This window comes from Tasmannia lanceolata, unplaced genomic scaffold (genome assembly GCF_043159265.1).
Source record: "Tasmannia lanceolata isolate RefF3 unplaced genomic scaffold, GAP_Taslan_0.1 ptg000012l, whole genome shotgun sequence".
NCBI lineage: Eukaryota > Viridiplantae > Streptophyta > Magnoliopsida > Canellales > Winteraceae > Tasmannia > Tasmannia lanceolata.
Genome location: NW_027518689.1, coordinates 24,768,782 through 24,796,598, shown reverse-complemented (window position 1 = coordinate 24,796,598; position 27,817 = coordinate 24,768,782). Strand labels below are relative to the sequence as shown.

Here is a 27,817-nt window from a genome sequence, read left to right as displayed (position 1 = left end):
ACCGGATACAAAACGGGTAGAGAATGTTTGAGAAGACTCAAACTATCAATACCGGATACATCGAGTTTTTATCCTGGAATCGAGAGCCAGATCATTCAAAACGGGTAAAGATTATTTGAGAAGACTAAAATTTTCGATACCGGATTACAAAATGGGTAGAGAATGTTTGAGAAGACTCAAACTTTCAATACCGGATTTCAAAACGGGTAAAGAATGTTTGAGAAGACTCAAACTTTCGATACCGGATTTCAAAACGGGTAGACAATGTTTGAGAAGACTCAAACTATCAATACCGGATACAAAACGGGTAGAGAATGTTTGAGAAGACTCAAACTATCAATACCGGATACATCGAGTTTTTATCCTGGAATCGAGAGCCAGATCATTCAAAACGGGTAAAGATTATTTGAGAAGACTCAAATTTTCGATACTGGATTACAAAATGGGTAGAGAATGTTTGAGTAGACTCAAACTTTCAATACCGGATTTCAAAACGAGTAAAGAATGTTTGAGAAGACTCAAACTTTCGATACCGGATTAGAAAACGGGTAGACAATGTTTGAGAAGTCTCAAACTATCAATACCGGATACAAAACGGGTAGAGAATGTTTGAGAAAACTCAAACTATCAATACCGGATACATTGAGTTTTTATCCTAGAATCGAGACCCAGATCATTCAAAACGGGTAAAGATTATTTGAGAAGACTCAAATTTTTTATACCAGATTACAAAACGGGTAGAGAATGTTTGAAAAGACTCAAACTTTCAATACCGGATTTCAAAACGGGTAAAGAATGTTTGAGAAGACTCAAACTTTCGATACCGGATTACAAAACGGGTAGAGAATGTTTGAGAAGACTCAAACTTTCAATACTGGATTTCAAAACGGGTAAAGAATGTTTGAGAAGACTCAAACTTTCTCTACCGGATTATAAAACGGGTAGAGAATGTTTGAGAAGACTCAAACTATCAATACCGGATACAAAACGGGTAAAGAATGTTTGAGAAGACTCAAACTATCAATACCGGATACATCGAGTTTTTATCCTGGAATCGAGAGCCAGATCATTCAAAACGGGTAAAGATTATTTGAGAAGACTCAAATTTTCGATACCGGATTACAAAACGGGTAGAGAATGTTTGAGAAGACTCAAACTTTCAATACCGGATTTCAAAACGGGTAAAGAATGTTTGAGAAGACTCAAACTTTCGATACCGGATTACAAAACGGGTAGAGAATGGTTGAGAAGACTCAAACTATCAATACCAGATACATCGAGTTTTTATCCTGGAATCGAGATCCAGATCATTCAAGACGGGTAAAGATTATTTGAGAAGACTCAAATTTTCGATACCGGATTACAAAACAGGTAGAGAATGTTTGAGAAGACTTAGTATGATTTTAGTTCCATTACAAGATTTATAAGAGAGCCAAATGCAAGGGTTCAACTGAAGGCTTTCGTTTCAAAGAAATACTTGAGGTTACAAAGCTTTTACAAATACAGGAAAATGGGTTCTGCTCAAAGCATTCTTCCTCCTGCACTTCGTGATAACATTCCGAATAAACTTGAAAAGTTGCCTCTTCTGAACTCTGCTCTGTTCGGCTCTGTCCGCAGGAGATGCAACTTCTTGCTTTTAAAGCTTATCACCCCAGCCTCAAGAGGAGTAAAGGCTAAACTTGACCTTAAAGACCTGACTTTGACCTGACAATGAAAGGTTTTGACACACGATAAATGAGACTTTGACGAATGACAGACGAAAACTTTGACAAATGCACAACATAGACTCTAAAAGAGACTGAATCTGCTTCTTAATTTGATAAATGTTTAAAGTGGTAACAGTCTACCGCTCTTAGGATCTTTTGAATACCGTATCTAAAAGTGTTTCATTCCTCTTTTCGGTATTTTAGTCATGGTTACTACCTCCTTTGGATTACTTAGTTTCAACCACTTTAAATTGAAGAAGTATCAAAAGAAATTATGCTGGCGCTTACTCAGACTCTGAAGTAATGCCCAAAACGGAAGCGCAATCGGCTTTCGAAAGCCATCCTTTGTGAAATCACTGCCATACTGAATTGCCCCTTTTAGGGTTTTGATTCAGCTGACCGCACGCCTTAATTTTTGCCTGGATTGTCTGCCCTTGCAGCTTTTCGATCCAGCAGGCTCAGCACCCTGATTTTTGCCTAAGCCGCCCTTTCGGGTTTTCAACTTAGCGGGTGAATAACCCTAACTTTTGCCTAGACCGCCCTTGCGGGTTTTCAGTCTAGCGGGTCCAAGACTCCATCATTTTTTCTTTTCTTCCCCCCCCCCCTTTTTTTATTTTTTATTTTTTTTTATTTTTACAAACCTGGGCCAATAACACCAGAAGGACTTTTAGGTAGGTTCGGGTTCAAACAGGTTAACATTTGGTAGGTTTTGAGCAATTAGACCGAATCTGGACCATCCAGACTGCCTACGTATCCCCAAAGAAATTGGGAATCAGGTCCCGCGTAGTTCGAGGTTAATATCTTTTATGACGAAAGACATAAAAGATGCCCCTGGTTTAAGTTTGACAAAAAGGTTTTGTTTTTGGATCAAAGGAGTTTAGCAAAAAGGGTTTTCATTTTTGAAATCTGGGCTATTGGCTTAGAAAGCTCAAGTCGTCCAAAGATGGCCTTCCAGTGTTTTAGGCGCAATATTTCTTTAACTGATCCAGGTTTGTAGGTTCTGCTAATTTTTCTCCACTTTCATCGAGGAGTCTTACGGCTTTTCCCGGCAGGACTTCATCGACAATATAAGGACCAGACCAATTTGGACGAAACTTCCCTCTTGGATCAAATACCGGTGCCCTATAGGACTTCAAGACAAGATCCCCTGGTTTCAAATCTCGGACACGAACCTTCTTATTGAACGCCCTTTCAATCCGCCTTTGATACCCCTGGATATGATACAGAGCTCGTAGCCTCTTCTCATCTATCATCTGCAGTTCCTGATGTCTGGCCTTCGCCCACTCAGATTCTGGCAAGCTCGCCTCTATCATCACTCTTAGAGATGGGATTCTCAGTTCAACAGGCAAAACTGCTTCCATTCCATACACTAAAGAATACGGAGTGACACCTGTAGAAGATCTGATCGACGTCCTGTAAGCCCACAAAGCATAAGGAAGCTTGTTTGACCAGTCTTTGTAAGTTTCTGTCATCTTGCCGATGATTACCTTGATGTTCTTGTTTGCTGCTTCGACGGCTCCATTCGTCTGCGGCCTATAAGGGGACGACTTGTGATGCTTTATTTTAAACTCTTCATACAAGTGCGCTACTTCCTTCTTGAAGTGAGAACCATTATCTGAGATTAACTCATGAGGTACTCCATATCTGCAAATAATGTTGGCACGGATGAACTTTGCAACTGTATTCGAAGTAATGGAAGCATACGAAGCGGCTTCAATCCATTTCGTAAAGTAATCAATTGCGACCAGAATGTATTCATGCCCGCTCGAAGACTTCGGATGAACCTTCCCAATTATGTCAATTCCCCATACTGAAAACGGCCATGGAGAAGTCATAGAGTGCAACTCCGAAGGAGGTACATGAATAAGATTTGCATAGACTTGACACTTATGGCATTTCTTCACAAATGCGAAGCAGTCTGCTTCCATTGTGGGCCAATAGAATCCAAGTCTCAAAATCTTTCTTGACAACATTTTCCCATTCATATGAGGTCCACAAACTCCCTCATGGGTCTGCTCGATAAGCTCAACTGCTTTGTCTTCATCAACACACAAAAGCTGGATTCCATCAAAGGATCTGCGATATAACTGATCACCACAAATAACAAAATTGGCAGCTAATTTCTGAAGGGTTTTGCGCTCTTTCCCAGAAGCCCCAGGTGGATGCCCTTCACCAGATATGAGATTCATGATGTCTGTATACCAGGGCTTTCCATCTGGGCACTTGGCTGCTATTTCAATAACGTTCACATGCGCTGGCTCCCATTGCAATCGCACTGTAAGCGGCTGGACCTCCATTGTTGCTGAAATGTCTAACATAGAAGCCAGTGTAGCCAAAGCATCAGCAAAATGATTCTTTGTTCTGTACAAGTGAGTAAATGTAATACTCCTGAACTTCTGGACCAAAGATTCGAGATATGCATTATACGGGATCAATCTATCTTCCCGAGTCTTCCATTTTCCATTAGTCTGGTAAATGATCAAGATGAAATCTCCAAACACATCAATGTCTTGAATCTGCAAAGCTAAGGCTGCCTCCAGTCCGGCAATACAAGCTTCATACTCCGCCATGTTGTTGGTGCACTTAAACTGCAACTTGATAGATATAGGAATATACTCCTTCTGAGGGGATACGAGTACTGCTCCTATTCCCTGACCCTGGTTGTTGACTGCACCATCAAAGTACATTGTCCATCTGGTATTTGGAGTATCTTCTTCAATATCCATAATCTCTTCATCAGGAAATTCAGCCTTCAGGAATGCGCTCTCTTCCACAAGGGAATCAGCTAAATGTTCTGCGATGACCCGCCCTTTAACAGATTTTTGAGTGACATAAGTAATGTCGAACTCAGATAACAATAATAACCACCTTGCGGTTCTTCCCGTAAGAGCAGGCTTCTCAAACAAATACTTCAACGGATCCATCCGTGAAAGCAGAAGTATCTTGCTTGATAACAAATAATGTCTGAGCCTCTGAGTTGCCCAAACTAATGCTAGACAGGTCTTCTCTAAGATTGTATACTTCACCTCGTATTCTAGCATCTTCTTGCTGATGTAGTATACAGGCCTCTCCTTCTTAGACCCTGAATCTTGCTGAGCAAGCATACAACCCATCGCTGTATCCGTGATGGATAAATACAACAACAATGGCTGACCCAGGATGACAGGGGATAAAACAGGAGGTAAGGACAAACACTGCTTGATTTTTTCAAAAGCCACCTGGCATTCTTCGGTCCATTTCTTCGATGAATTCTTTTTTAGAAGCTTGAAAATAGGCTCACAGGTCATAGTCAGATGAGCTATAAACCGTCTCAGATACTGAACTTTTTCGAGAAAACCTCGGATCTGCTTTTCGGTCTTCGGCGGTTCCATCTCCTGAATCGCTTTGATTTTCTGAGGATCTACTTCAATTCCCCTTTCGCTCACCATGAATCCCAGTAGCTTTCCTGAAGTAACCCCGAATACACACTTGCTGGGGTTCAGACGAAGCTGATACTTTCTGATTCTTTCAAAGAATTTTCTCAAAGCGACAGCATGCTCCGGTCGAGTCTTTCCCTTGACGATCATATCATCTACATAGACTTCGACTTCTTTGTGGATCATATCATGAAGAAGAGTAGTTGCAGCTCTCTGATAAGTAGCACCTGCATTCTTCAACCCAAAAGGCATTACTCTGTAACAGTAAGTTCCCCACTGAGTAGTAAATGCTGTCTTGATCATATCTTCCGGCGCCATCTTAATCTGATTGTATCCTGAAAACCCATCCATAAAAGACAACAGAGCATGACCAGCTGTATTGTCCACCAGAAGATCAATGTTCGGAAGCGGGAAATCGTCCTTTGGACTCGCCTTGTTGAGGTCCCTGAAGTCCACACACATCCTGACCTTTCCGTCCTTTTTGGGCACCGGCACTATATTCGCTAGCCATTCTGGATATTCAACAACTTGAATAAATTTTACTTCTAATAGCTTTTTAACTTCGTCATGAACTTTTAACTCCCATTCTGTTTTAAGTTTTCGGAGTTTTTTGCTTCTTTGGCTTCGCGCCAGGGATTAAAGGCAACCGATGCTGGACAATGTCTTCGCTCAACCCCGGCATGTCATCATAAGACCAAGCAAAAACCTCCTTGAACTCCTTAAGTAAAGTGATTAATTCCTCACGCTCTTCGGGAGATAAAGTTTTGCCAATTCGTATTTCCCGAATTAAGGTTTCGTCACCAATATTTACGGTTTCAATTTCCTCTTCGAGCGGTCTTGCTCGGCTACTCTCCTCTTGTTGAATCATATGTTTGATTTCAAGGGGAGTTTCGTCGGCATCCTCGTCAGAGGAGGAATCTTGATTATCATTATTAATATTATCAGTTTTAAGAGCAGATTCAGTACTTGAAATGGAAACAGGAGAAACAGAAACAGGAATGTATGTAAAAGAGTCTTTCATTTCATTCATAGTATTGGTTACATCAAGAATGGAATAGCCCACAGCAGGCATTGTATTGGACTCTAACGATGTATTCACAGACTCAACAGACAACTCAACATTGAACTCAGCCAACTCTGGCATATGTGCAGTTGAAGAAATAAACTCATCATCTAAAGTACTCTTGGACTCGACCTTATTAGAAAGAGACTTGTCACCGACTCCAGAACCAGATCCAACTTCTACGGTACCTGCATCAAAAGAATCGTTAGAATAAACAAACTCAATATCAGACTGGGAAGTAGACGTATACTTAGAGACTACTGACTCTTTTGAGGAAACGGGACTATACTGAAAGACTACTCGAGGTAAAACCTGGGAGGTCCAGTTGGTCAAGGGTCCCTCGGCTGGGGTGATTAACTCTGCGGGGTTCAGAATGAATGCATCTCTGCCTATCACTGCCACCTCTGATGCTTCGGTCTCACTGCCAACCAGTGCGGCCATTGGATATTCAATTTGAAACATGCCATTCAGATAGCCCGGCTCTAAAACATCGACCCAATCAGCTTTTGGTGCTTCCTCAGCAATCTGCGCGCTCATTGGCTTTTCTGATAACTCTAGGTCAAAGAAAATTTCGAAACCCGGAAACCTCTGCCCTGTCACATCATCGGTCCATGGCTCAGCAAACCCGCAAAATGGAAAATCCGCCCCCTCCTTTCTGAAAATGCCGTTTCTGATCAGACTGATTGGCCCCATAGGCAATTCTAGTCCCCGACGGCGGCACTCGGCCCATTTCAACATGTATCTTTTCATTTCCTTGACCTCCTGCTCGGTCGGCTCATATCCCAGGCCAAAGAGACCATTGAAAGTCCTGAACACAGGCCACTCAGTAGGGCCTTGATGATATTTGCCCAGCCCTGCGCCCGGAATATAACCTTGTTTACGGATCATCCTGACTACATTCGAGTTGGTGCTAGTCAAGAAGAAAACTTCTTCTCCCATGGCTTCTTCCATGGATATGACTGACACCTCCAGAGAAAACCCTGTCAAACTGACATCGGCTTCCTTCCCAGCTACAAGCTCTTGTGAAATCTGCCCAATCTCTAAGTCCGGGTGACCCTTTACAGTCACTACCCTGCCGTTATGAACAAACTTCAACTTTTGATGAAGGGTAGAAGGGATAACTCCGACCTTATGCAGCCAAGGTCGACCCAATAACAACAAGAAAGAAGCTTTAATATCCAAAACTTGGAATTCTATGTCAAAGTCTTCTCCCCCAATCTGGATTTCAGTGGCCAGGGTTCCGATGACATCTCGCCGGGTGCCATCATATGCTAATATACCCTGCTCTGAAGGAATGAGATCCCCGGGCCCAAAGCCTAAAGTCGCAGCGGTACTCAGTGGACAAATATTTAGAGCGGACCCATTGTCGACGAGTACTTCGGGTACCCTTTTCTTGTTGCAAACTACAGTAATTTTGAGTGAACGGGCGTGGTCACTCCCTTTAGGAGGTAAATCGTTGTCTGTGAAAGATATTACCTTGGAAGTCCTAGTCACAGCGACTAGGCTTACTAACTCATCGGGAGTGATCTCAGTTGGCACCTGAGCAGCATTCAACTCTTTGAGTACAACCTTCCTGTGCTTAGACGAAGACATAAGTAGACCCCAAATGGAAACGTTTGCTTGGGTCTTCTTCAGCTGCTTCAACAGATTATCTTCTTCTTCATCTGCACTCGGCCTATTCTGCCCCTGATTCTCGGCTGCTCTCACTGCTTCTGCAGGATTTTCTGCTCTCAATTCCGCGGGCTTGAACACACGGCCACCCCTGGTAACATGACGAAGCTCGTCACACTGATCTTCTAACAGAAGCAAATCATCTGCGTCCATTCTCAGAACATACGGAGTTTCAATTACCTCCTCTTCTTCAAAATCACCCATTCTTAGAATATAAGGCGCTTCCTTTTCTGCCTCAACATCCTCACATCGAAGGACATATGGGGAGGATGTCTCTGCCGAACCGGTGCTGCCCCTCCAGAGGGCATAAGACCTTTCTCTTTCCATCTCTTCGATCTCTTCAGGATCAAACCTTAGAATATAAGGCTCATCAGGAGTGATGGCGCAAATGAGAATGGATGGATCAAGAACCGGCTCCTCGACAAAAATGGCATTCGTCGCAGGAGGAGGAATTGCACGATGATTGGGAAGGGATTCCGAGTTACATTGGGCCTTTCCACCTCAAGCTTTCCGTTCTCTAACATAATCTGGAGCGCATGCTTTAAGGCCAGACATCTTTTAGTGAGATGACCTGAATTTCTGTGGTATTCACAATACTGGTCTGCTCTCCAATATGGGGGCAACGGGTTAGGTACTGGCCTAATATCAGGTAGTCTGATTTTCTTATCCCTTATCAACTTTTTCAGAATCAGAGGTAAAGGGTATGGTAGGGGATCAAAGTGCCTCTGAGGTTTCTGCTCTACCAGGGCTGGCGCTGGTCTCGCCACCTCTGTTACAGTCCTGGCCGCTGGGCGAACATGGTTTACGTGGTCAACTTCTTTCTGTACGACCACGGGTCTCTTTCCTTCCCTGATGTCCGATGGAAGTCTGGCCCTCAGACCCTTAGCTATTGTATCCTCAGTCCTCGTCCCAGTCTTAATTAGATGGTCAAAATCGGTGTAATGCTGAGGGGACATAAAATGGAAATACTGCGGCGACAAACCCTTGATCACCAGCTTGATCTGATCTTCTTCTGATAGCCTCTCGCTTAGCTGGGCAGACTTTCGACGCCAACGACGGATGAAAAAGGTAAAGGTCTCCAGAGGACCTTGCTTTAACTGCTTGAGATCCCTCTTGGTAACCTCTATCCCTTCTTCCCTAGAAAACTGCTCTACAAATTTGTTGGAGATGCTTTGTAAGGTCTTCACCTCTTCGGGCTTTCGACGCAGAAACCACTTCTTCGCCACTCCAGTAAGAGACATTAGAAAGACCCTGGCCATTTGCTCAGGAGATAGCCCACACTGCTGCGACATCTCAATAAACCACCTCATATGATTCCGGGGAAACCCAGTCCCATCATATTTGTCATAATCGGGGGTTTTGAATTTAGGGGGCAAGGTGACTCCCGGAGACATTATCAGCTCGGATATATCGAACTGCTTTGGGCCCTGATGCTTCAAGCTTTCCATTTCTTTTGTCAGCTTCTCCAATTGATCAGCTACCTGCTTTTCTTTATTATACCGGGCCACATCTGGAATGCAATATTCTTCAGCGTACTGCCCTTCTTCTAGGTCGACGTCTACTGGTGAAATGAAAGGATGGTTCAAATTTGCAGGGCTCGGATTTGCAGGTATAACGGGAGGGGGCTGAATCGCAGGTGCTCTAGAAGTAGAGACATTTTCATTAGACTAGGCTTTCATTTGGGCCATCTCATCTTTCATAAAGGCCATATCCCGGGTAAGATTCACCATCATCTCTTGAATTTTAGTTAGCGCATCATTGAGTTCAGCCATTTGGACAGATTCTAGGGATTCAGATGATTCAGATAAAGAGGATGCAGATTGTTCAGGTAAGGTTAGCGGTTCAAATTGACGAATGAGTCTAGACGTGGTTGACTGTCTAGACCACGCAGGTTGACTGACACCTGAGGGAGCGATGTTTGCTCGATTTTAGAATCCTGAATTGGAAATTAACATACTAAATTAAAACGATAACCATTGAGATAGAGTATTCTGTACCAAATAAGATAAGAGAAAATCACAAATGCTATTCCATTGATCAATAGTCAAACTGTAGTTACAATCAAAACATTAATCTTTGTTAATAATTGGATGAAAGTAACTATTTACAATGAAATTTGAAGAAATTAAAAAGACAATTTTATGAAAAGGAATCTTCAAAGCTCTTCGATCCGAGCTCTCTTGCCCGCGAGCTTTCCTGGTAATTCCCCACATCGGACCTTAGATATTAAGGCAAATCTCCTCTCTACGACCTTGTTTCTCCAAGCAGCCACAATGGTATTGATGAGATCAGGAGATAGCTTTTCGCAAGGAGGAGGTGCTACAGTTCCGGGAGGACATGAGCGTCCCGTGATCTGATGAAGCAAACGGGTTGGTGCATAAAAGGTTGACTTTTCCAAACCCATAAGATACACAAAGGGATATGGGTGGGTGCTAGTGATAACGTGCAAGCATGAATGACTCACCAAATGAAATTGATCCTTCTCCACGTGCTGCAACCAATTATGCCACTCATCAATGGATTGGGGTTTATTGGCCATTGGTTGCCACGAAAGGTGATCCTTGAGGGTGTACTGAAGGGAGCTCTGCGGCCGAAGGATGGTGAGTTTTTCACAAAGCCACAAATAAAGCAGTTTGACACACCCAAAGAAATTATCATGAACCTCCTGACGAGCAATAAGGTCCAGTCCGGAGAAAGTTTCTGCTAGTATGGTGGGAACAGGATTCCTTCATTCATTGATTTGATCCACCACAGCTAACAAGGCCAAAGGAGCATTATAAGAATCTCCACGAACGACATAACGCGCGAAGACACCGAAAATCAAGGCGCTGCGCCGACAACTCTGAAAACGGGAGTCGACAGGGTTGATATTTTTAGAAAAAAGTTTGATGAGGTCCTGAACTCGCACACCTGTGTCTGTAAAATATGACAGAGCGTCAACCGTGGTATTTTTGAACAACTTGCAGAAAATGGAATGAGGGTCATCTGGACTCAGAGGTTGGACCCAGAGTCCTTCCGATGGGAGCTCCAATAAGACGCACCAATCTTCAAAGATAGGACAAAATTCAAATGAACCGAATCTAAAGACATGAAGAGTAGGATCCCAAAGATTGGCAGCTGCTTGGAGAAACTTCCAGTCTATGCCGAGTATACTCAAATGATTGAATGCACTAATAAACTTCTCGGCCATGCTCCGCTTTGAATGCTCACACGGAAGAGTTTTCATAGTCTCCTTTATCCAACTCTTCAACACGTTGTTCGCCATGATCAAACCTGACACTCATACAATGACAAAATCAGAGAGAATGGAGATATCCATAACCAAATGATAAGGATAAACTTGATGATCAATTATAAGGGGAGGATACAATCGGCGACACCAAATTTTTCATCAGCGATCAAAGATGATCGGTGAATCAGGAAATAAATCACAGCCACAAAATGACAGAAGTAGGTCATAGACCGGATTTAAATCCAGCGATGAATACCAATAACTATACGATCGAGGAGATCAAAGTGATAGACCGTGGCCATAGGGACAGTGACAAGCTACCGGCCAGATCTCAAGACGAGATAAGTATACAGACAAGCATATACCCTAATCAATAATAGATGCAAAAATTGAATCTATGACACAACAAAAGAATAAATATACAATCAACGAATAGCAAATAAATTGTGGTCATGAGAACGACATATACAGGCCACGCACTTAGTGAAACTGAAAGGGTGCAAATACAGCTGACCAAACTTGAAGTTTTTACCAAAAAATGGGTTCTAAGCTAATTGAGGCTATGACTGGGAATCAAAACAAGGTAAACTGACTCTAAAGAATAGCAGTTATGCTTAACAATATTTTGCGAAAAATTCAGCAGCATAACGGCTAGACAAGAGAGTCAAGATAAGGTAAACTCATGGCTTTCCTAACTCTACGAAATAGCGATCATGCTCGAAAATGGTCTGGATAAAATCCGACAGCATAACGACGCTAAACAAGAAAGTCAAGGTAAGGTAAACTCATGGTTTCTCCTAACTCTAAGAAGTAGCAGTTATGCTCAAAAGTGGTCTGGACAATATCTGGCAGCATAACGGCTACACCAAGGATTCCCACAGCTCATCCAAAAGGGTATGCGAATAATGGGGGTAAGATAAGCTTGAAATATGGTCATTAGATAATGGCGATCAACTGAAGGGCTGACCCAGGGTGAGAACCTACGACAACAGGTCAAATCCAATGGACAACAGATCAAAGGACAGATCATGGCCGCAGTAACGACAAGCAAAAACCACTGACTAAATCTAGATCTGAACAGAGAATGGATATAACCAATTGAAATGAATAAGGAACTCTAACTAAGAGAACCCTAATATACATAAACAGTATATATATAGGTATATACACATATACATATATCCTAACCAGGGGCACCAGCCGTAATCTATCTAACGGAGTCGAGAAAGTCTCGTGACAGACCAGTGAGTGTACTAAGACCGTGTTGTAGCCACGCAAGGTGAGCTACCCTAGTCTACAGATGGGACAAGGCTCCTAACTCTAGGCTTCACATGCGTGAGCAACACATGTTCAACGCTAAATAAATGCAAAATATACATATATAAACACGGGTACTTCCTAGTTGGGTTTCACTAAGTCGGTACGTATATACATAATATATAAAACAAAGTAGGGCTCCGGACTCAATCTATCGGGTACTATGCGTATGAAACATACCTAATATGTATAACACAAGTACACCTAGTGTTATACATAGTATGCTTCATTGCTCATCGGCTGCTGTAAACACAAGTACCTAGTGTTTACGGCTGCAGCACCGGCGCATAGCTTGGAAATAGATTCAACAGTACCATTAGGATGTAATAACATCCCAGTCAGGCATGCATTGAATCTATCCCGTGGAGCCAATAATGAAAAACAATGAAAGAAATAAAAAAAAAATGACAATGCATGATGTGCAGTGTGTGAATCCCTTGTTTTAATTACGCACCTATCTGGTGCCCCTGGAATCTAAGCGAAAGGTTCCCATTTAAAATGATTTTAACCCAAATTCCTCCAAAGTTAGTAAAAATGGCATTTCAACAGAGTTAGGCAATGTTTCAAGAACTCCCCAGCAGAGTCGCCAGCCTGTGGACCCCGATCCGAGGACGAGTGAGGGAACGGGTCCTTGCAATCCTCTAGATCTCCACAAAGTGAAGGAGAGCTCTACCGACGAACTCTCAAAACGGATGCCACCCTCGCAGCATAGCATGAGTGGCGATATAAAAATGAAAGAGATACATCCTGATCCGGAGCCAAGGCTCGAAACCAAGATATATCTGAAAATAACTCAGAGTCGCCATCCATGGACACGCCATGGAACCAAAACAAATGCTCTGTTTGCAATGGATAACCAGAGATACAAAAGGTCCGTGCCTGATGACGAATGGAGAAGGTCCGAAGAGCGCCCCCAATTCGCCCGAGTGCGAACACTTGGTCTCTTATGCCATTTTTCATTAACTTCAAAGAAGTTTGGGTAAAAATCATGTGAAATGGGAACAAATATCCCTGAGTGAACGTCTACCTAATCATGCATGACTCGGGGATGAAATAATAAATACACATAAAGTAAGATAAAAGATGTGTAGCCTAATCACAACTAGGTTATGAGTGACATGCCTAACAAGTGTTTAAGTTCTGGTGGACGAACACATGCATGCTACAGCTAAAGGTATAGGTCTGCACAAGAAAGTAAGAAAACACAACAAAATATACAATATAACACAACACAACAAATCCTAAGACTCTAAACGATTTAGCCCGAGTCCTCGGATGGTCTGATGTTCATCCAAAGAAGCCTACGTATCCCCGCCTCCACGAGAATCAAGGCAACGTAGTTCTTCGCACCTATTCTAAACTATGATGCCTAAGACACCTAGACCTCTATCTTAGACTCAATCTAAAAGACCAGACTAGTTCTTAAAGCTTCTTGTACGATTATTTAAATTCCAGTGAATTGTAGATTTTAGGACACCCTATATGTCCTAACTAAATGCAGGTTAGCCCTAAGCTAATGCAGGTGGTTCCTACAACCTATGTGTAACTAGGCTGTATTTCCTAAGGAAAATAATGGGATCACTAACGCATCTTAGACCTAGTTATCAGTCGGCAATGTGAATCGCCAACTGACCGGACGGAGGCGTAACAAACCCCTAACTCTAACACAAACACAAACAAACCACACAACACAAGACAAACTCCTAACTCTAAAACTCTCTATCTAGGACAAAGTCCTAACTCTAGAGGAAGATCTTTTCGAAAAATAATATTTTGGAAGATTTATATATATATTTTTAAAAGGGTTAAAAGATTTATTTACAAAGGTTTGGCTGGACCTGGGATAAGAATCCCAAGCTGCACTACGTACCTCGTGGAAGAGGATCAAGCCAACGTAGTTCGAAAATTGAACTCTCCTAACTAAAACCTAACACTTCAAATGATTTAACGGTTTTAATGTTTTTCAAATGTTTTTGATATTTTAAAAGTTTTCAAATGTTTTTGAGTTTCATATTTCTAATGTTTTTTTTTTGAGTTTTCAAATATTCCAATACTTTTGGACCTTAAAATGCTTTCAATATTAAAGGGAACACGCAAGCACAACCACAAACTAGGGCAAAGCCCTAAATCCAAAGGGAAAACCTCGAACAAGCAACAAACGCCTCAAAGAGACGAACCACAACACGCGAAGAAGTGCCCCAAGAACAGAGAAAAACAATCTAAGATCCCAAGCAGGGAAGGCTCTAATAAGACTGAGTTAGTCTCGAATGGAAAAACTCCTAACTAATGACACCAGGGAGGGAGTACAAATGAGTCGGAGACTCTAATAACACTACCAAGAATGGGGTAAAAATGAGTCAAAGACTCGCTAGAAGAAAGGGAATACGAGTCAAAGACTCTAACAATACCAACTAAAAGGATAAATGAGCCGAGGACTCTCTAAAAGAAAAGGAAACATTTGGCAGAGGTAAAACACCCAGCTGGGCCGGACAGCTACTTAGCCCTAGGATGCAACAAATGTGCGCCCAGTACCCCATAAGGGTAGGAGTATGAAGCCAAGCCGAGTAGGGTGTTCTCCCAAAAACCAAACGACGCACAAAGAGGAGAACTAGCGAGAGAATGAGACCGGGCGGGTCTCCCAAACACATACAAAGATGGGCTCCAAGTAACCTTATCACTGCCCCCGCAAGGGGTAAGCAAGGCTAAGACAACTAATTGACCAAATTGGTCTCTAATTAACAGAGGTACAAATTGAGGTGCAACCTCAGAGAGGATTCTACAAATGAGGCCAAGCAGGCCTTCTAAAGGCTAATTACTTACAAAGCCAAGACAGATGACTCCCTAATAACATCAATAAAGATCAAATGAGTCAAAGACTCCCCTGATAACATCACCACACAAACGAATGATTCAAAGGCTCTCTAAATGAGGCAAGGCATGCCTCCTATGGGTACACCATTTATCAAAATCAAAGCAACCTCCTTGAGGTTAAACTAAAAACATGAGGCTCGCCTCCAAAGGAGGAATTCCTAATGAGACAGAATATGCATCCTAGTACAGGCTCTAGTATCTAAAGAAATCTAGAAGACTGCGCTAGTCCACCAAGAGAGCAGAAAAAAGCCACTAGGCAATCTCAAATTTCCATTCAATTCTTATATAAACAAATCAAGCACTAAGCAAAGAAAGACTTATAACTAAAGAGTACACAACCTGTAATAATAGCAATCATAGCATGATAAACAACATTAATTAGCCCAGACCAGCCGCTAGGTAGCCTAATGAAGTAAAAACAATATCAAACACTTCAAAGCCAACCACAAACCCTTATACGGGGACTCCAATGAAATCAGATGATGCCAAAGTAATCATCTGACTTCATACACATATAATATTTCTACAAACCGCCTTGAAATCAAACAGTACTCATGTCGATAACATCGAATAGAGTAGTCATCTGATTTCCTTCTTCAATTAAACAATTTATTTAAAATAAAATTAATTAGCCCAGACCAGCCGCTGGGTAGCCTAATGAAATAAAAAAATGATATTAAACGCTTCAAAGCCAACCACAAACCCCAATACGGGGACTCCAACGAAATCAGATGATGCCAAAGTAATCATCTGACTTCATACACATATAATATTTCTACAAACCGCCTTGAAATCAAACAGTACTCATGTCGATAACATCGAATAGAGTAGTCATCTGATTTCCTTCTTCAATTAAACAATTTATTTAAATAAAAAATAAGTATGATAAGCTTTCAAGATAGTCTCACCTGAACAGTCCATTCATCTTCAGAACTAACTCAAAACTTAACATAAAAGAAGAATCTTAAATTTTCAACAAATTATACAAATGCATGCAATGATATTTATGATTTTTATAAATTTTGGTGCATAACAGGGGGCATCAACTTGTGCAGATTCAAGTGCAAAAAAAAAATGGTGAGCCACAAAACACAAAGACGGGCTCCAAGTAACCTTATCATTGCCCAGAGAAGGGTTCTTTTTAAAAAAAAATGGTTAAAAGAAATCCAAAAGGTTGGGTAGGCCTACTAAACAAAAGAGGGGAGCGCTACTTGGATTGAGCGAGTCCCCTAAAGATGGGCTTGGGCTAGCGCCTTCATCGCCCTGCTGCTCTGCGAGATCTCTCAGACTCCAATTATGAGCATCGGATTTGCCAATGTCAGCTCTTCACGGGAATACACCTACATGATATTCACACCTACTAGTAGACAATAATGATCATAATCCCGGAACATATGCATAACCTTTCAAAGTCCACTGGTGAAATAGATATGCATATGTCAACATGCAACCAATTTTTGAATCATTTAAAGATTGACAACAAACTTCCGACTACTTTAATTTCCAAGAACCAAGAAGTAACCTGGTTAAATTCATTCTAAAGCATTTGTATATCTAAACACATGACAAGAATACAAATAACTACTTCTTTAGTTTAATCCCTCATTGAGTGCTACACACTCAAAACTAACGCACCTGTGCATTTGACATCGAGAAACATGTACAGATCATAGATCTAATTGACGAGGACAGAGCATATGGGCCATGAGCATTTGGGCCTAAACAAATCAAATTTATTACACCCATTGAGACGAGGCACTACCAAGGTCGGCAACTCAAGTAGAAAAATAAGGATAGATAACAATGCAAAGAGAGCATTATGATATTGCGAATATTAAATCCCTAAAATCTAAGGACATAACATTACAATCACATTTCTTCGTTGCAAAAAACATTGAATACTTAGTAGCTCCCATGCAGCCCTCGTATGCTCAACAATTTAAAACAGAGGCTGATATATGGATTGACCATTTCTGCAATTACAGCAGGCATGCACATTGAGCCACCCACTATAGGCGCACCATAGGCTGCCAATTGTCATCTAACCTGTATATCGTCAACATCACATTACAAACTATTCTTATGGGCTGACATCATCCCAAAACCATGAGATATATAGTTCTACATGAGATTTTGCCTTCAAAACCTTAACAATGGGCTCAATTAAGCTCACAGCCGAACCAAACAACTATTTGGTGCTGTACCACAACTCTTATCAGACAATGCTCTTTATAGTCTCCTTTGAAAAAATAATAAGTAAAATATGAGAGACCACATGTGATTTCAAGATGAGAAAACAACAAAATAATTCCAAGCATTCAATGCGCACTTCTAGATGAGATGGAAACATTAGAGGGGAAATACTTGCATCAAATTTATTGAAACATCTGAAAATTACCCAAATTGCAGGAATATTATCATTTAGGGACTGCTTGGTTTCAAAACATGAAACCCACATCAATTCATTGCACAGACCATTACTAAGTCTCTTTGAAAACAGAGATGGATCATTAAGCTCAAAATGCTAATCAAAGCTAGAAACCGTATAATTCAAATGCATGGACCGAGAAGATGTAATCCAATCAAGTAAATCAGTCCCTGCAAGCATGAAGATAAATCTAAAATGAGGTTTAGATTGAATTACCTGATGAAGTAGAAATCAATATGAGGACTTGAGCTCTTGACCGGAAATTTGTAAACCAATTGGAGCCTTGCTGCAAGCCACTCGGATGCCCTTCTAGACCGGATTCCGGCAATCCGGCCGGAGAAGATGGTGTTGGCCGGCCGTAGTTAATGGAGATGGGGGTAGAACGAGATGAAGCTGGAGGTCGGATTTGGGGATCTGATCAGATTTAAGGAATGATGGGTTTTGAAGGTTGGGGTAATGGGGGTTTTAAATAAACAGATGATGGAAGAAGATGAAAATGGTGGAAGTGGGTGGCTCGGCTGGTGGTGGGAAGGAGAAGAAGAAAAGGAAAAGAATAAGGAGATTAAAAGGAAGAAAAAGAATAAGAAGATGGTGGTGGTTTTGATGAGGGTTGAAGTGGGTTTGTGCTAATGGTGTTGATGGTGGGGATGATGACGATGGTAATGAGGGAGGAAGGGTACGATGGCCGGCCAGAGTTGGGGGAAGAAGGGGATAAAAAAAGGTTTTAAGGATTTTAAAGGTAATGAAAAAGGGGTGACTGAGAGATGATGATGGAGGTGGAAATGAAGGTTGCAGAGAAGTAAAGATGAAATGGGTTTGGGAGGGGATGAATGGTAGAGTAGATATGGGGTTGAGGTGGAAGATGGTGGTGGAATGGGTTTAGTGGAGGATTTAATGGGGGTTGTAGCCGGATTCCGGCGAGAATCCGACCGGAGAAGAAGGAGGTGGGTGAAAATGGGTTTGGGTAAGAAACGGTGGAAAGGGAGATTGAGATGGGTTTGGGTGAAAAATCGATTGGAGGTTGTAGATGGGTTTGAGGTGAAAATGAGATGGGTTTTAGAGAGGTGGTGGTGGCTGTGAGGACCTCGCCGGATTCCGGCAAACCCACCGGAGAAGATGGGGTGGCGGATTGGAAGAAAAGGAGAAGAAGAAGAAGAAGAAGAAGAAGAGAAGAAGAAAAGGGTGGTGGTGCTGACTGGTGGGATGCAGTTGGTCGGAGAAGAGGGAGTTGCCGGAGAAGAAGGGAAGAAGGAAAAACAAAAAAAAACGGCCGAGGTTCTTCTCTGCCAAAACTTTTTTTTTTTTTGTTACGAAAATGGGTTTTGCTTTTAAATACAAGGGAAAAGATATATTCAAACCCCCCCTTTTCCTCCGAGACAGCCCCTCTAATGTATTTTTCATACCCTTCAACCAGCAGGGGGGTGCTCAAGAAGAAAAAACAGAAATGATATATTTGCTACCCCCAAACCTTCCCGGACACCCCCCTTGGCAAATTTAGGACAACTACTATTCTATAAGAGGCGGCCCAAGCAGAAAACAGGGGGAAAAAATTTGCAAAAATATCTTCTTTGAAAAAATGATCTCAACCGTTAAAATCATCTTTTCATTCAATGGTGAGGATCTAAGGGTTTGTAACCACCTAGGAAAAGCTTCCTAAGATGCTCTCATAACTAATCCTAACCATTAAAAACCTTAAGCTAGATTAGGGTCTAATGATTACTTGAAAAAGAAGAAAAGAATCTTTCTTATTTACAGAAATGCCTAGCTTCTGGATAATGCACCCCTCAATTAAGTTGTACACTAATATGCGCACCCACATATCCTCCTGGACAGCCCGCAAAGGCTAATTTGAACTGCTTTTTTCAGATTCCAGCACAACTCTGCTCTGGCTAAATCACCACCCTTCTGAACTTGCCCCACGACACTGCCTTAGCTCGTTTCCTAGGCAAACGGGCTCGGATCGCGACGAAATTTTACAGGGACCTTGGTGGGATCCTAAGCTAACTTGGTAAGAAATTTGGGGTCCTACCTCATTCATTTGATGTGGTTTTGCTCCAATAGGGAGGGATTCGGGTACGGTCAAAATGGGGTGTCTACACTCACACATTATTGGTTTAAACAATTGATTGTTCAAACTTTAGGGTTGTAAACCAATAATCTGTGAGAAATTATTGATTCAAACCATTGATATTTGAAAATTTAGAGGTTTTCTCAACTGTGTTATAAAATATTAGTGGTTTAAACCAATGATATCTCACACATTATTGGTTTAAACAATTGATTGTTCAAACTTTAGGGTTGTAAACCAATAATCTGTGAGAAATTATTGATTTAAACCATTGATATTTGAAAATTTAGAGGTTTTCTCAACTGTGTTATAAAATATTAGTGGTTTAAACCAATGATATCTCACACATTATTGGTTTAAACAATTGATTGTTCAAACTTTAGGGTTGTAAACCAATAATCTGTGAGAAATTATTAATTCAAACCATTGATATTTGAAAATTTAGAGGTTTTCTCAACTGTTTTATAAAATATTAGTGGTTTAAACAAATGATATCTCACACATTATTGGTTTAAACAATTGATTGTTTCAAACTTTAGGGTTGTAAACCAATAATCTGTGAGAAATTATTGATTTAAGCCATTGATATTTGAAAATTTAGAGGTTTTCTCAACTGTGTTATAAAATATTAGTGGTTTAAACCAATGATATCTCACACATTATTGGTTTAAACAATTGATTGTTCAAACTTTAGGGTTGTAAACCAATAATCTGTGAGAAATTATTGATTTAAACCATTGATATTTGAAAAATTAGCTGTTTTCTCAACTGAGTTGTAAAATATTAGGTGTTTAAACCAATGATATCTCAACTTCTTACAAACTGTAGGTTTAAACCATTGATTTTGCTGAAATTACGAATTTTCCAATTGATTTTCTACAAATTTGTGGTTTAGACCATGCAGATTATGGGTTTCAAAATATATTTCTGACAAACTATTGCTCTAAACCATTGATCTTTGAAAAATGAGAAAATATATTAAGGGTTTTAAAAAACGATTTTTCACAAATATTGATTTAAACCATTTTTTCCAAAACTCTATTGGGTTTTAACCATTGATCTTTGACAAAAGTGAAGGAGAAAGTCACGGTGAGGCCATTTCAAAAAAAAAAAACCCATCTCAAAAAAATAAAGTCACAGTGAGAGGGGTACCAACCTCTTTTGTGCCGGTGGCGGGGAGAGAGAGGACCGGCGAGAGAGGTAGAGAAGACCGGCGAGAGAGGTAGACAACACCGGCGAGAGAGGTAGACAACACCGGCGAGAGAGGTAGAGAAGACCGCCGGAGAAGACCGCCGGAGAGGGAGAGAGAGAGAGAGAGAGGTGGGTGGGTAAAGTGCTTTGGTTTTCTGAAATATATATTTCCAACATCTGAAAGTAATCATCATAGTTCTCAGTTGATTTGATAGGGGAGAGAGAGGGAGAGAGAGAGAGGGAGAGAGAGAGAGGGAGAGAGAAAACGTATGTAAGGAAGGGTATTCTCATCAAAGTCACTCTACTTTGGTCATTTACAACACTCCCCCTTCACACGATTTTATCAAATGAAAGCCCTTTTTTTTGGTCATTTTCTCTAATATATATAGGCTGATATATTTGCACGGTCCTGGTCATATCTATGTAAATAGGCCCTACAGTAATGGCAGAAAGGTTCTGTCTCGGCCAATCAGAATTTTGCATGTGGGGTCCATCAGCTCGAATCGACGAGTTCAATCCAGGACCAGTAGAATGGAAGGACCAAAAGCGAATTGCAAAAAAGAGAATATTATATGGAAATTACATAAGGAAAAATAATTTTCTCATTTTCTGCTTATATAATAAGACAAGGAGTCTCGGCGTTTGGATCTCCTCAGCTTCTTCATTTTGATTCCATCTCTATCCCACACCTCTGCTTTTCGCTCTCTTTGAGGTTTTATATCGAGCACTTTTAGGTAAAATGTCATGCTTTTATGATGAACCTTTCATTTCTTTGTTCTATTTCTGTTGTTGATTTGGATTCTTTGAAAGTGAGATTGATATGTTTATGGGTTTTTTTTCTTCTTCTTTAGGTGGGTCTCTCTTTATTTCATTTGTTTGAATGTCTTGGATTTGGGCTTATTGAACTTACTGGGTTCCTTCCCCCCCTCCCCCCTTTTTCCTTGTGTTTGTTTTGGTTATTTGGATGGATTATTTATTTATTTTTTCGTGGGTTTTTCTTTCATTATTTTAGTCTTTTGGGTGCAAAGCTGGTTATTGGGTTTTTTTAATTTGTTAAATGTATGATTTTCTCTTGGTTTTTATTTTACATTGTTTTTTTTTAAAAAAAAAAAAATTGTTCTTTTGCTTGCTTTGTGGGTTTTGGCTTTAAGGCCTTTTGAAATCACCCATTTTCTTGATTAGTTTGTTTTTCTGTTCTTTTCTTTATTTAATTATGGGCATAAGATTTTGTTTGGGCTATAACTTTCTTTAGTTTCTTTATTTGATCTGGGCCTTGATTTTCGAGTTTTTGGTTGGATTGGTCACAATTGATTAGCTTTTCCATTTTATTTCTTTATTCTTTCGAGGGCATGTGGGAGGCTGTTGTTGTTTTCCATTTTGTAACATCTAGATTTCATGATGGGTTTTGCTAACGATTTAGGGCACTTGTTAATGAGAATTTAAATGCTCTTGGAAACATCAATTTACACATGCTTTGAGTTGTGTTGTTTTAGATTGCTTTCCTATTTAAATGTCCTCATCTGGGTTGTGTTGTTTTAGCCAGCAATTTCTCCTCAGTAACTTGAAATAAGTTGCTCTAATTTGAATGCTTAAATGCAGAAATGTTTCTAGTCTAGTGTAGATTCTTATAAAGTTTCTTCATCTTTTTCATTGATTTGGGTTCTAACCAAATGTTGCAGAATGGGAAGTACTGGTAATGATGTGTCCAGCTATGGAGAGTATACTTACGAAAATTTGGAGAGGGAGCCCTACTGGCCTTCGGAGAAGTTCCGAATTTCAATCACTGGCGCCGGTGGTTTTATCGCTTCACATATAGCCAGGCGTTTGAAGAGCGAGGGACACTACATCATCGCATCTGACTGGAAGAAGAATGAGCACATGACTGAGGACATGTTCTGTAACGAGTTTCATCTAGTTGATCTTAGGGTCATGGATAATTGCCTGAAGGTTACAAAAGGAATTGATCATGTGTTCAATCTTGCTGCTGATATGGGAGGAATGGGTTTCATTCAGTCCAATCATTCTGTTATCATGTACAATAACACGATGATCAGTTTCAACATGCTTGAAGCTGCCAGGATTAACGGAGTGAAAAGGTATTTTCACTTGGATAAATATGTTGGCATTGTTATGTATATTATCTCTGTAAAAAAGGAGAAAAGGAAAAAAAGTTGAAGATATGCTCATTGTTTTGCAATAATTGTCTGAAATTATCTGAGTTTCTTTCTGATGTGATGTGGAAACTTTCTTATCCTACAATTCCATGATAACTTTTTCACTCTGGAAAGTAGGCTTTAGTTCTTCTTGAAACAAGTTGGCTCAAGTCTTATCCTTCATTTATATCTCTGGTTTTTTGCCTAATTATCGGTGGAGCTTAGGTTTTGAAGCTGGGTTTCTTGTACCCTTGAATTCGTTAGAACTGGTTTGTTAAGAAGAATTGACTTGTATTTGATCTCCTATTTTATGGCCTTGAGTTGTTGCTCTTTTTTGGATTGTTAGTTTTTTTTTAGTGTTTTGTGAATGTTTACCTGCCTCTGCCTATAAGAAGGATCTAAGGGTGATCTGAATTATGCTGTGCAGGTTCTTTTATGCTTCTAGTGCTTGCATCTACCCTGAATTCAAGCAGTTGGAAACTAATGTGAGCTTGAAGGAATCTGATGCCTGGCCTGCAGAGGTCTGTCCCCTTAAAGAACCGACAACCTTTGTAATTTATTCCATAATGTTACCTAATAGAAACTTGTGAACTCTATCACATTTTCCATTATCTGCAAATTGCTTATAATTTACTTGTATTGATGGATTAAGTTGCTTTCTTTGCTCGTTCGTTAGTACTTTCCTTTTTTTGACGAAAGAGGCAACATTATGATTTGATTAACTGGGTTCATTTCTTAATATTACAGCCTCAAGATGCATATGGCTTGGAAAAACTTGCAACAGAGGAGTTGTGCAAGCATTACACCAAAGACTTCGGAATTGAGTGTAGGATTGGGCGGTTCCATAACATCTATGGTCCATTTGGAACATGGAAAGGTAAGATGTGAGTTGTTAATGTATTTATATATATCTGCTAACTTTTCTCTTGTATCATGTATTAATACATGCAGCTTGCATTTGATATGCTATAGGTGGGAGGGAGAAGGCCCCTGCTGCTTTCTGCAGAAAGGTCATTACTTCGACCGATAAGTTTGAGATGTGGGGTGATGGACTCCAAACTCGATCCTTCACCTTCATTGACGAATGCGTAGAAGGTGTCCTGAGGTAAATCGTCTGAAAACAAAACTTATTAATTATATTTTTTTGTTGAAGGTGTAGTATTTTGACCTTGATTAAGTATTGTTCGATACAAATGCTCATTGTCTTACTCTTTTGGGTTTTGGTTTGATATACCGACAAACAACTATATGCATTGTACTGAAGAAACATAAACTGTTCATCCAAGATGACATTGCATGATCTGATTTAATGCTTGTATTTGATGGTGTGGTATGATACAAGTTGGATTTTGGTGTGTCTGATATATACCATGTTTTCAATACTTTTTTGTTTGACAATGATGTTGGTTGGGGAACTTAGTGAGTTCTGTTTAATTTTATTACAAAATAAGGACAAAGCAAGGTAATCGTGTAAATTTTCATGGCTGCTTCAATTACAGTAGATCCTACTTCATACTGGATAAGTGAATAACCTCTCTGTCTTTGTAGAAAATCCCCGGTCCCAACTTTAGACATCTACCTAAGTTAATAATTTCTTTAACTTATTATTGAATAATATTTGCCATGCCCTACCATTCAAAAAAAATAAAAATAAAAATTGACATGCCCCAATGTTCTCATATATTAATAAAAGAAAATTTACTGGAAAAATATAAGATGCTTACCACTTGATGAACCTATCTAAGGTGCTTTGAGTGGATCCTTTTTCCACCTGGCTTGAGGCTTTTTCTTTAGCTCCTTCATCACGTGCTTATTTATGCTTTGGTCACCGTCCTGTTGTTACAATTTTTATTAGAAAGACCATTAACCTTTAGAAATCCCTTCATGGATAAGTTAATAATCTGTCTATATTAATACTGTCCTACGGATCCCTACGGCATTACCTTAGACATGTTCTATTGTACCTTCAAATTGCATGCAAATCAGCATAAATAATTGGAGAAAATGAATAATTACATTTCTAAAACTAAATTTCATGTTTGTATCAAGTCTGAGATATCAAATGTTCTCCAGACACTAATACTCTATTTTTATTTTTATTTTTTGAATGGCTAATACTTTAATTTTTTACACTTGGGGACATCCACTCCTCAACACGACACAATGCTACTAGACCTTGTATGGGTGAGAAGTGTCTTGGTGACAGACTAAAATATGACTCGGCATGGTAAAACGAAATGATTATTTCTTAGCTTAGAGTTTGCGTAATTGATAAAGACTGCAATTGAAATGATATATTCAAAAAAAATATTTTTATTTATTTTTTCTATTAGAGTTTACATTACTCAATTAACTTATCTTTTATTATATTGAGGTGTTCATTTGCCTCTAATTTTGATGTTAGCTGTGCCAGTCATTGGGACATTTTGACAATTGCCATTTGTATCATGTGTCTTGGTAACACATGGACCTTGCCCAAAAGATATGCTGGAACTGATTCTTTATTTTTGATTAGATGCGATCCATATTGATTTTCTTTCTGCAAATCAATCTCGTGTTTAGATTAACAAAGTCAGACTTTCGGGAGCCTGTGAATATAGGAAGTGATGAAATGGTGAGCATGAATGAGATGGCTGAAATAGTACTCAGCTTTGACAACAAGAAACTTCCCATTCACCACATTCCCGGCCCAGAAGGTGTGCGTGGCCGCAACTCAGACAACAGTCTCATAAAAGAGAAGCTGGGCTGGGCTCCAACAATGAGATTGAAGGTACCTTCTAGATTAGTTTTGTTTTCATATTCACTCATTTCCACTTCTTTTGAATATTAAATCCTTCATTTATCGACACTCTTCAGCCTTTCCATTTGCAATGTATCTTTAACTGGTTTTGGCACTTGAATTTTTATGAAATTTTACAGGACGGGCTTAGGATCACATACTTTTGGATTAAGGAACAAATTGAGAAAGAGGTATCTCAGGGGGTTGACTTGTCGGTTTATGGGTCGTCCAAAGTGGTTGGAACACAGGCACCTGTTCAACTCGGCTCCCTTCGTGCAGCCGACGGAAAAGAGTGAAGTTGGGACTTTGGATGGATTAATGTTGAGAGGCTGATAGTTCTGATCACTCCATCTCATGCCAGAGGGAGAGTAATATTTTGGGTATAGTTTAGATTGCAAGGTAGTAGATGTGTCTCTTTAGTTATTTTTAATCTCTGGAAAGGGGTGCTTTTATTCCCTGTGTAGTCTGTATTGTTCTAGTCTTGAGTGTGGGGGATCTATTATAGCATAGTATAATAGCCAGAGCAATGTTTTGATTTTGTATCTGCAGTTACAATAAATTACTCTTGCATGAGTATTTATGTATGGAGTGCATATTAATTATATCAGTGGAGGCTTCAGTATTTTTTCCTCTTCTTCTTTTCACCTGTTAATTTGTCCTTGATATTACTTCATTTATATCAGTCTTTATTCTTATGTGGCAAGATTTGCATATGGTGAATGGTGACAAAGGGGAGAGAGTTAGAGTTGGGCATTATCAGTCATTTCTCACTTGTGACCCTTATTCTTATTTGGCAATACCAGTCCTTATTCTTGTTTATAATCAGTTTTTTCAGAGTTAAGAGTTTGCATGCTTTAGTGGGGAGAGTGGCTCAGGCCACGTTTGACTACCATGAAATATGTTTTCATGGAATATGTTTACCAAGTTGTGGGAGAGGGATAGGGAGAGTAGGAGAGGGAGAGAATTGAGAAGGCAGGAGAAAAGGAATGGTCTGAAGTGGCTGAAAAATAGGAAATTAGAAACCTTTTCCTAAATTAAAAAAAAACTATATTTTAAGTAGAGTTTTTATTTTCCCTGTTTTTTAGCCATTTATCACTCTCCTCCCTCGTGCCCTAAAGTAAAATAGGGTTTTTTTTATTTCCTATTTTTCAGCCACTTCAGACCTCTCTTTTCTCCTGCCTTCTCAATTCTCTCCCTCTCATACTCTCCCTAGCTCTCTCCCACAACTTGATAAACTAATTAATATTCCTTGAAAAAAATTGCATGACTGCCAATCATGATTTTTTTTCCACGGAATATTAGTTTGTCGAATAGTAAGAGAGGAGTAAGGTGAGCTTGAGAGGGCATAAGTTGGAAGTCGCTGTGAAACAGGGAAAAATTAAGTCACATTTTCTCTGCTTTTATCATTTTCATACTGACTCCTAACTCAGTCCCTCTCAGGTCTCTCCCTCTCCCGCCCTCTCTCGCCATTGGGTAAGCAAATATTCCATGGAAAAACAATTAACGGTTTCCAAACATGGCCTAAGATCAATTTAAAATAATTTCATATCTAGACAAGAACCTATTTTGATGGCATCTGAAGAGGCCCTTTGTTAGCATTTTAATGTAGGCTCAGTTTAGGTTACCTGCAGTGTTCCATTGAGATCAGATGAATTTCTTTGGAGATGGATTATGTGCTGACTCAACAATATATCCAGTTTCTATTTCAGAAAAATATTAATCATGTTTAACAACCAGGCCACTGCTACCAAAATCAAGTTTGAGAATTGAAAGATATAACATGGAGATCTAGTAAATTTGACCAGCACAATCTGTTAGTGTATTTCAAAATAAAATAGCTTTTGAAAAGTGTTTTCAAAGAAAGCGCCTCTATTTTGTAAAAGTGGTTGCTTAGTAAATTAGCTTTGAAAAGATAGTTCCAC

The 27,817-nt window shown here is 40.0% G+C and overlaps 2 protein-coding genes across 3 annotated transcripts; one reads left to right on the top strand and one right to left on the bottom strand.

The window, feature by feature from the left end:
- Nucleotides 1–1,521: 1,521 nt before the first annotated feature.
- Nucleotides 1,522–10,260, bottom strand: LOC143888660 (uncharacterized). Its single transcript, XM_077393093.1, has 9 exons — nt 10,041–10,260; nt 9,584–9,759; nt 8,268–9,481; nt 6,089–8,208; nt 5,510–5,634; nt 4,340–4,798; nt 3,703–4,222; nt 2,879–3,075; nt 1,522–1,704 (listed from the first exon to the last, which is right to left on the bottom strand). Exons 1-9 carry the CDS (start codon nt 10,258–10,260, stop codon nt 1,522–1,524), a joined length of 5,214 nt encoding a protein of 1,737 aa, XP_077249208.1.
- An 11,279-nt stretch (nt 10,261–21,539) lies between these two features.
- LOC143887748 (GDP-mannose 3,5-epimerase 2) lies at nt 21,540–26,517 on the top strand. Of its 2 annotated transcripts, none has more exons than XM_077391916.1 (7): nt 21,540–21,697; nt 22,643–23,059; nt 23,544–23,637; nt 23,864–23,993; nt 24,089–24,221; nt 25,679–25,886; nt 26,036–26,517. In XM_077391916.1, exons 2-7 carry the CDS (start codon nt 22,644–22,646, stop codon nt 26,189–26,191), a joined length of 1,137 nt encoding a protein of 378 aa, XP_077248031.1. In that variant the 5' UTR covers nt 21,540–21,697; nt 22,643; the 3' UTR covers nt 26,192–26,517. The 2 variants fall into 2 exon arrangements, with proteins under 2 accessions (XP_077248031.1, XP_077248032.1); XM_077391917.1 differs by lacking the exon at nt 21,540–21,697 and adding an exon at nt 21,792–21,814.
- Nucleotides 26,518–27,817: the final 1,300 nt, after the last annotated feature.

Coding starts and splice junctions, on each gene's coding strand:
- LOC143888660 (XM_077393093.1), bottom strand. CDS start 10,260: ATGGGTTTGGAAAAGTCAACCTTTTATGCACCAACCCGTTTGCTTCAT. Junction 9,760..10,040: donor ATTACCAGGAAAGCTCGCGG/GCAAGAGAGCTC, acceptor TCGCTCCCTCAG/GTGTCAGTCAACCTGCGTGG. Junction 4,223..4,339: donor AGGGAATAGGAGCAGTACTC/GTATCCCCTCAG, acceptor TTAGCTTTGCAG/ATTCAAGACATTGATGTGTT.
- LOC143887748 (XM_077391916.1), top strand. CDS start 22,644: ATGGGAAGTACTGGTAATGATGTGTCCAGCTATGGAGAGTATACTTAC. Junction 23,994..24,088: donor TCCATTTGGAACATGGAAAG/GTAAGATGTGAG, acceptor GATATGCTATAG/GTGGGAGGGAGAAGGCCCCT. Junction 24,222..25,678: donor TGCGTAGAAGGTGTCCTGAG/GTAAATCGTCTG, acceptor TCTCGTGTTTAG/ATTAACAAAGTCAGACTTTC.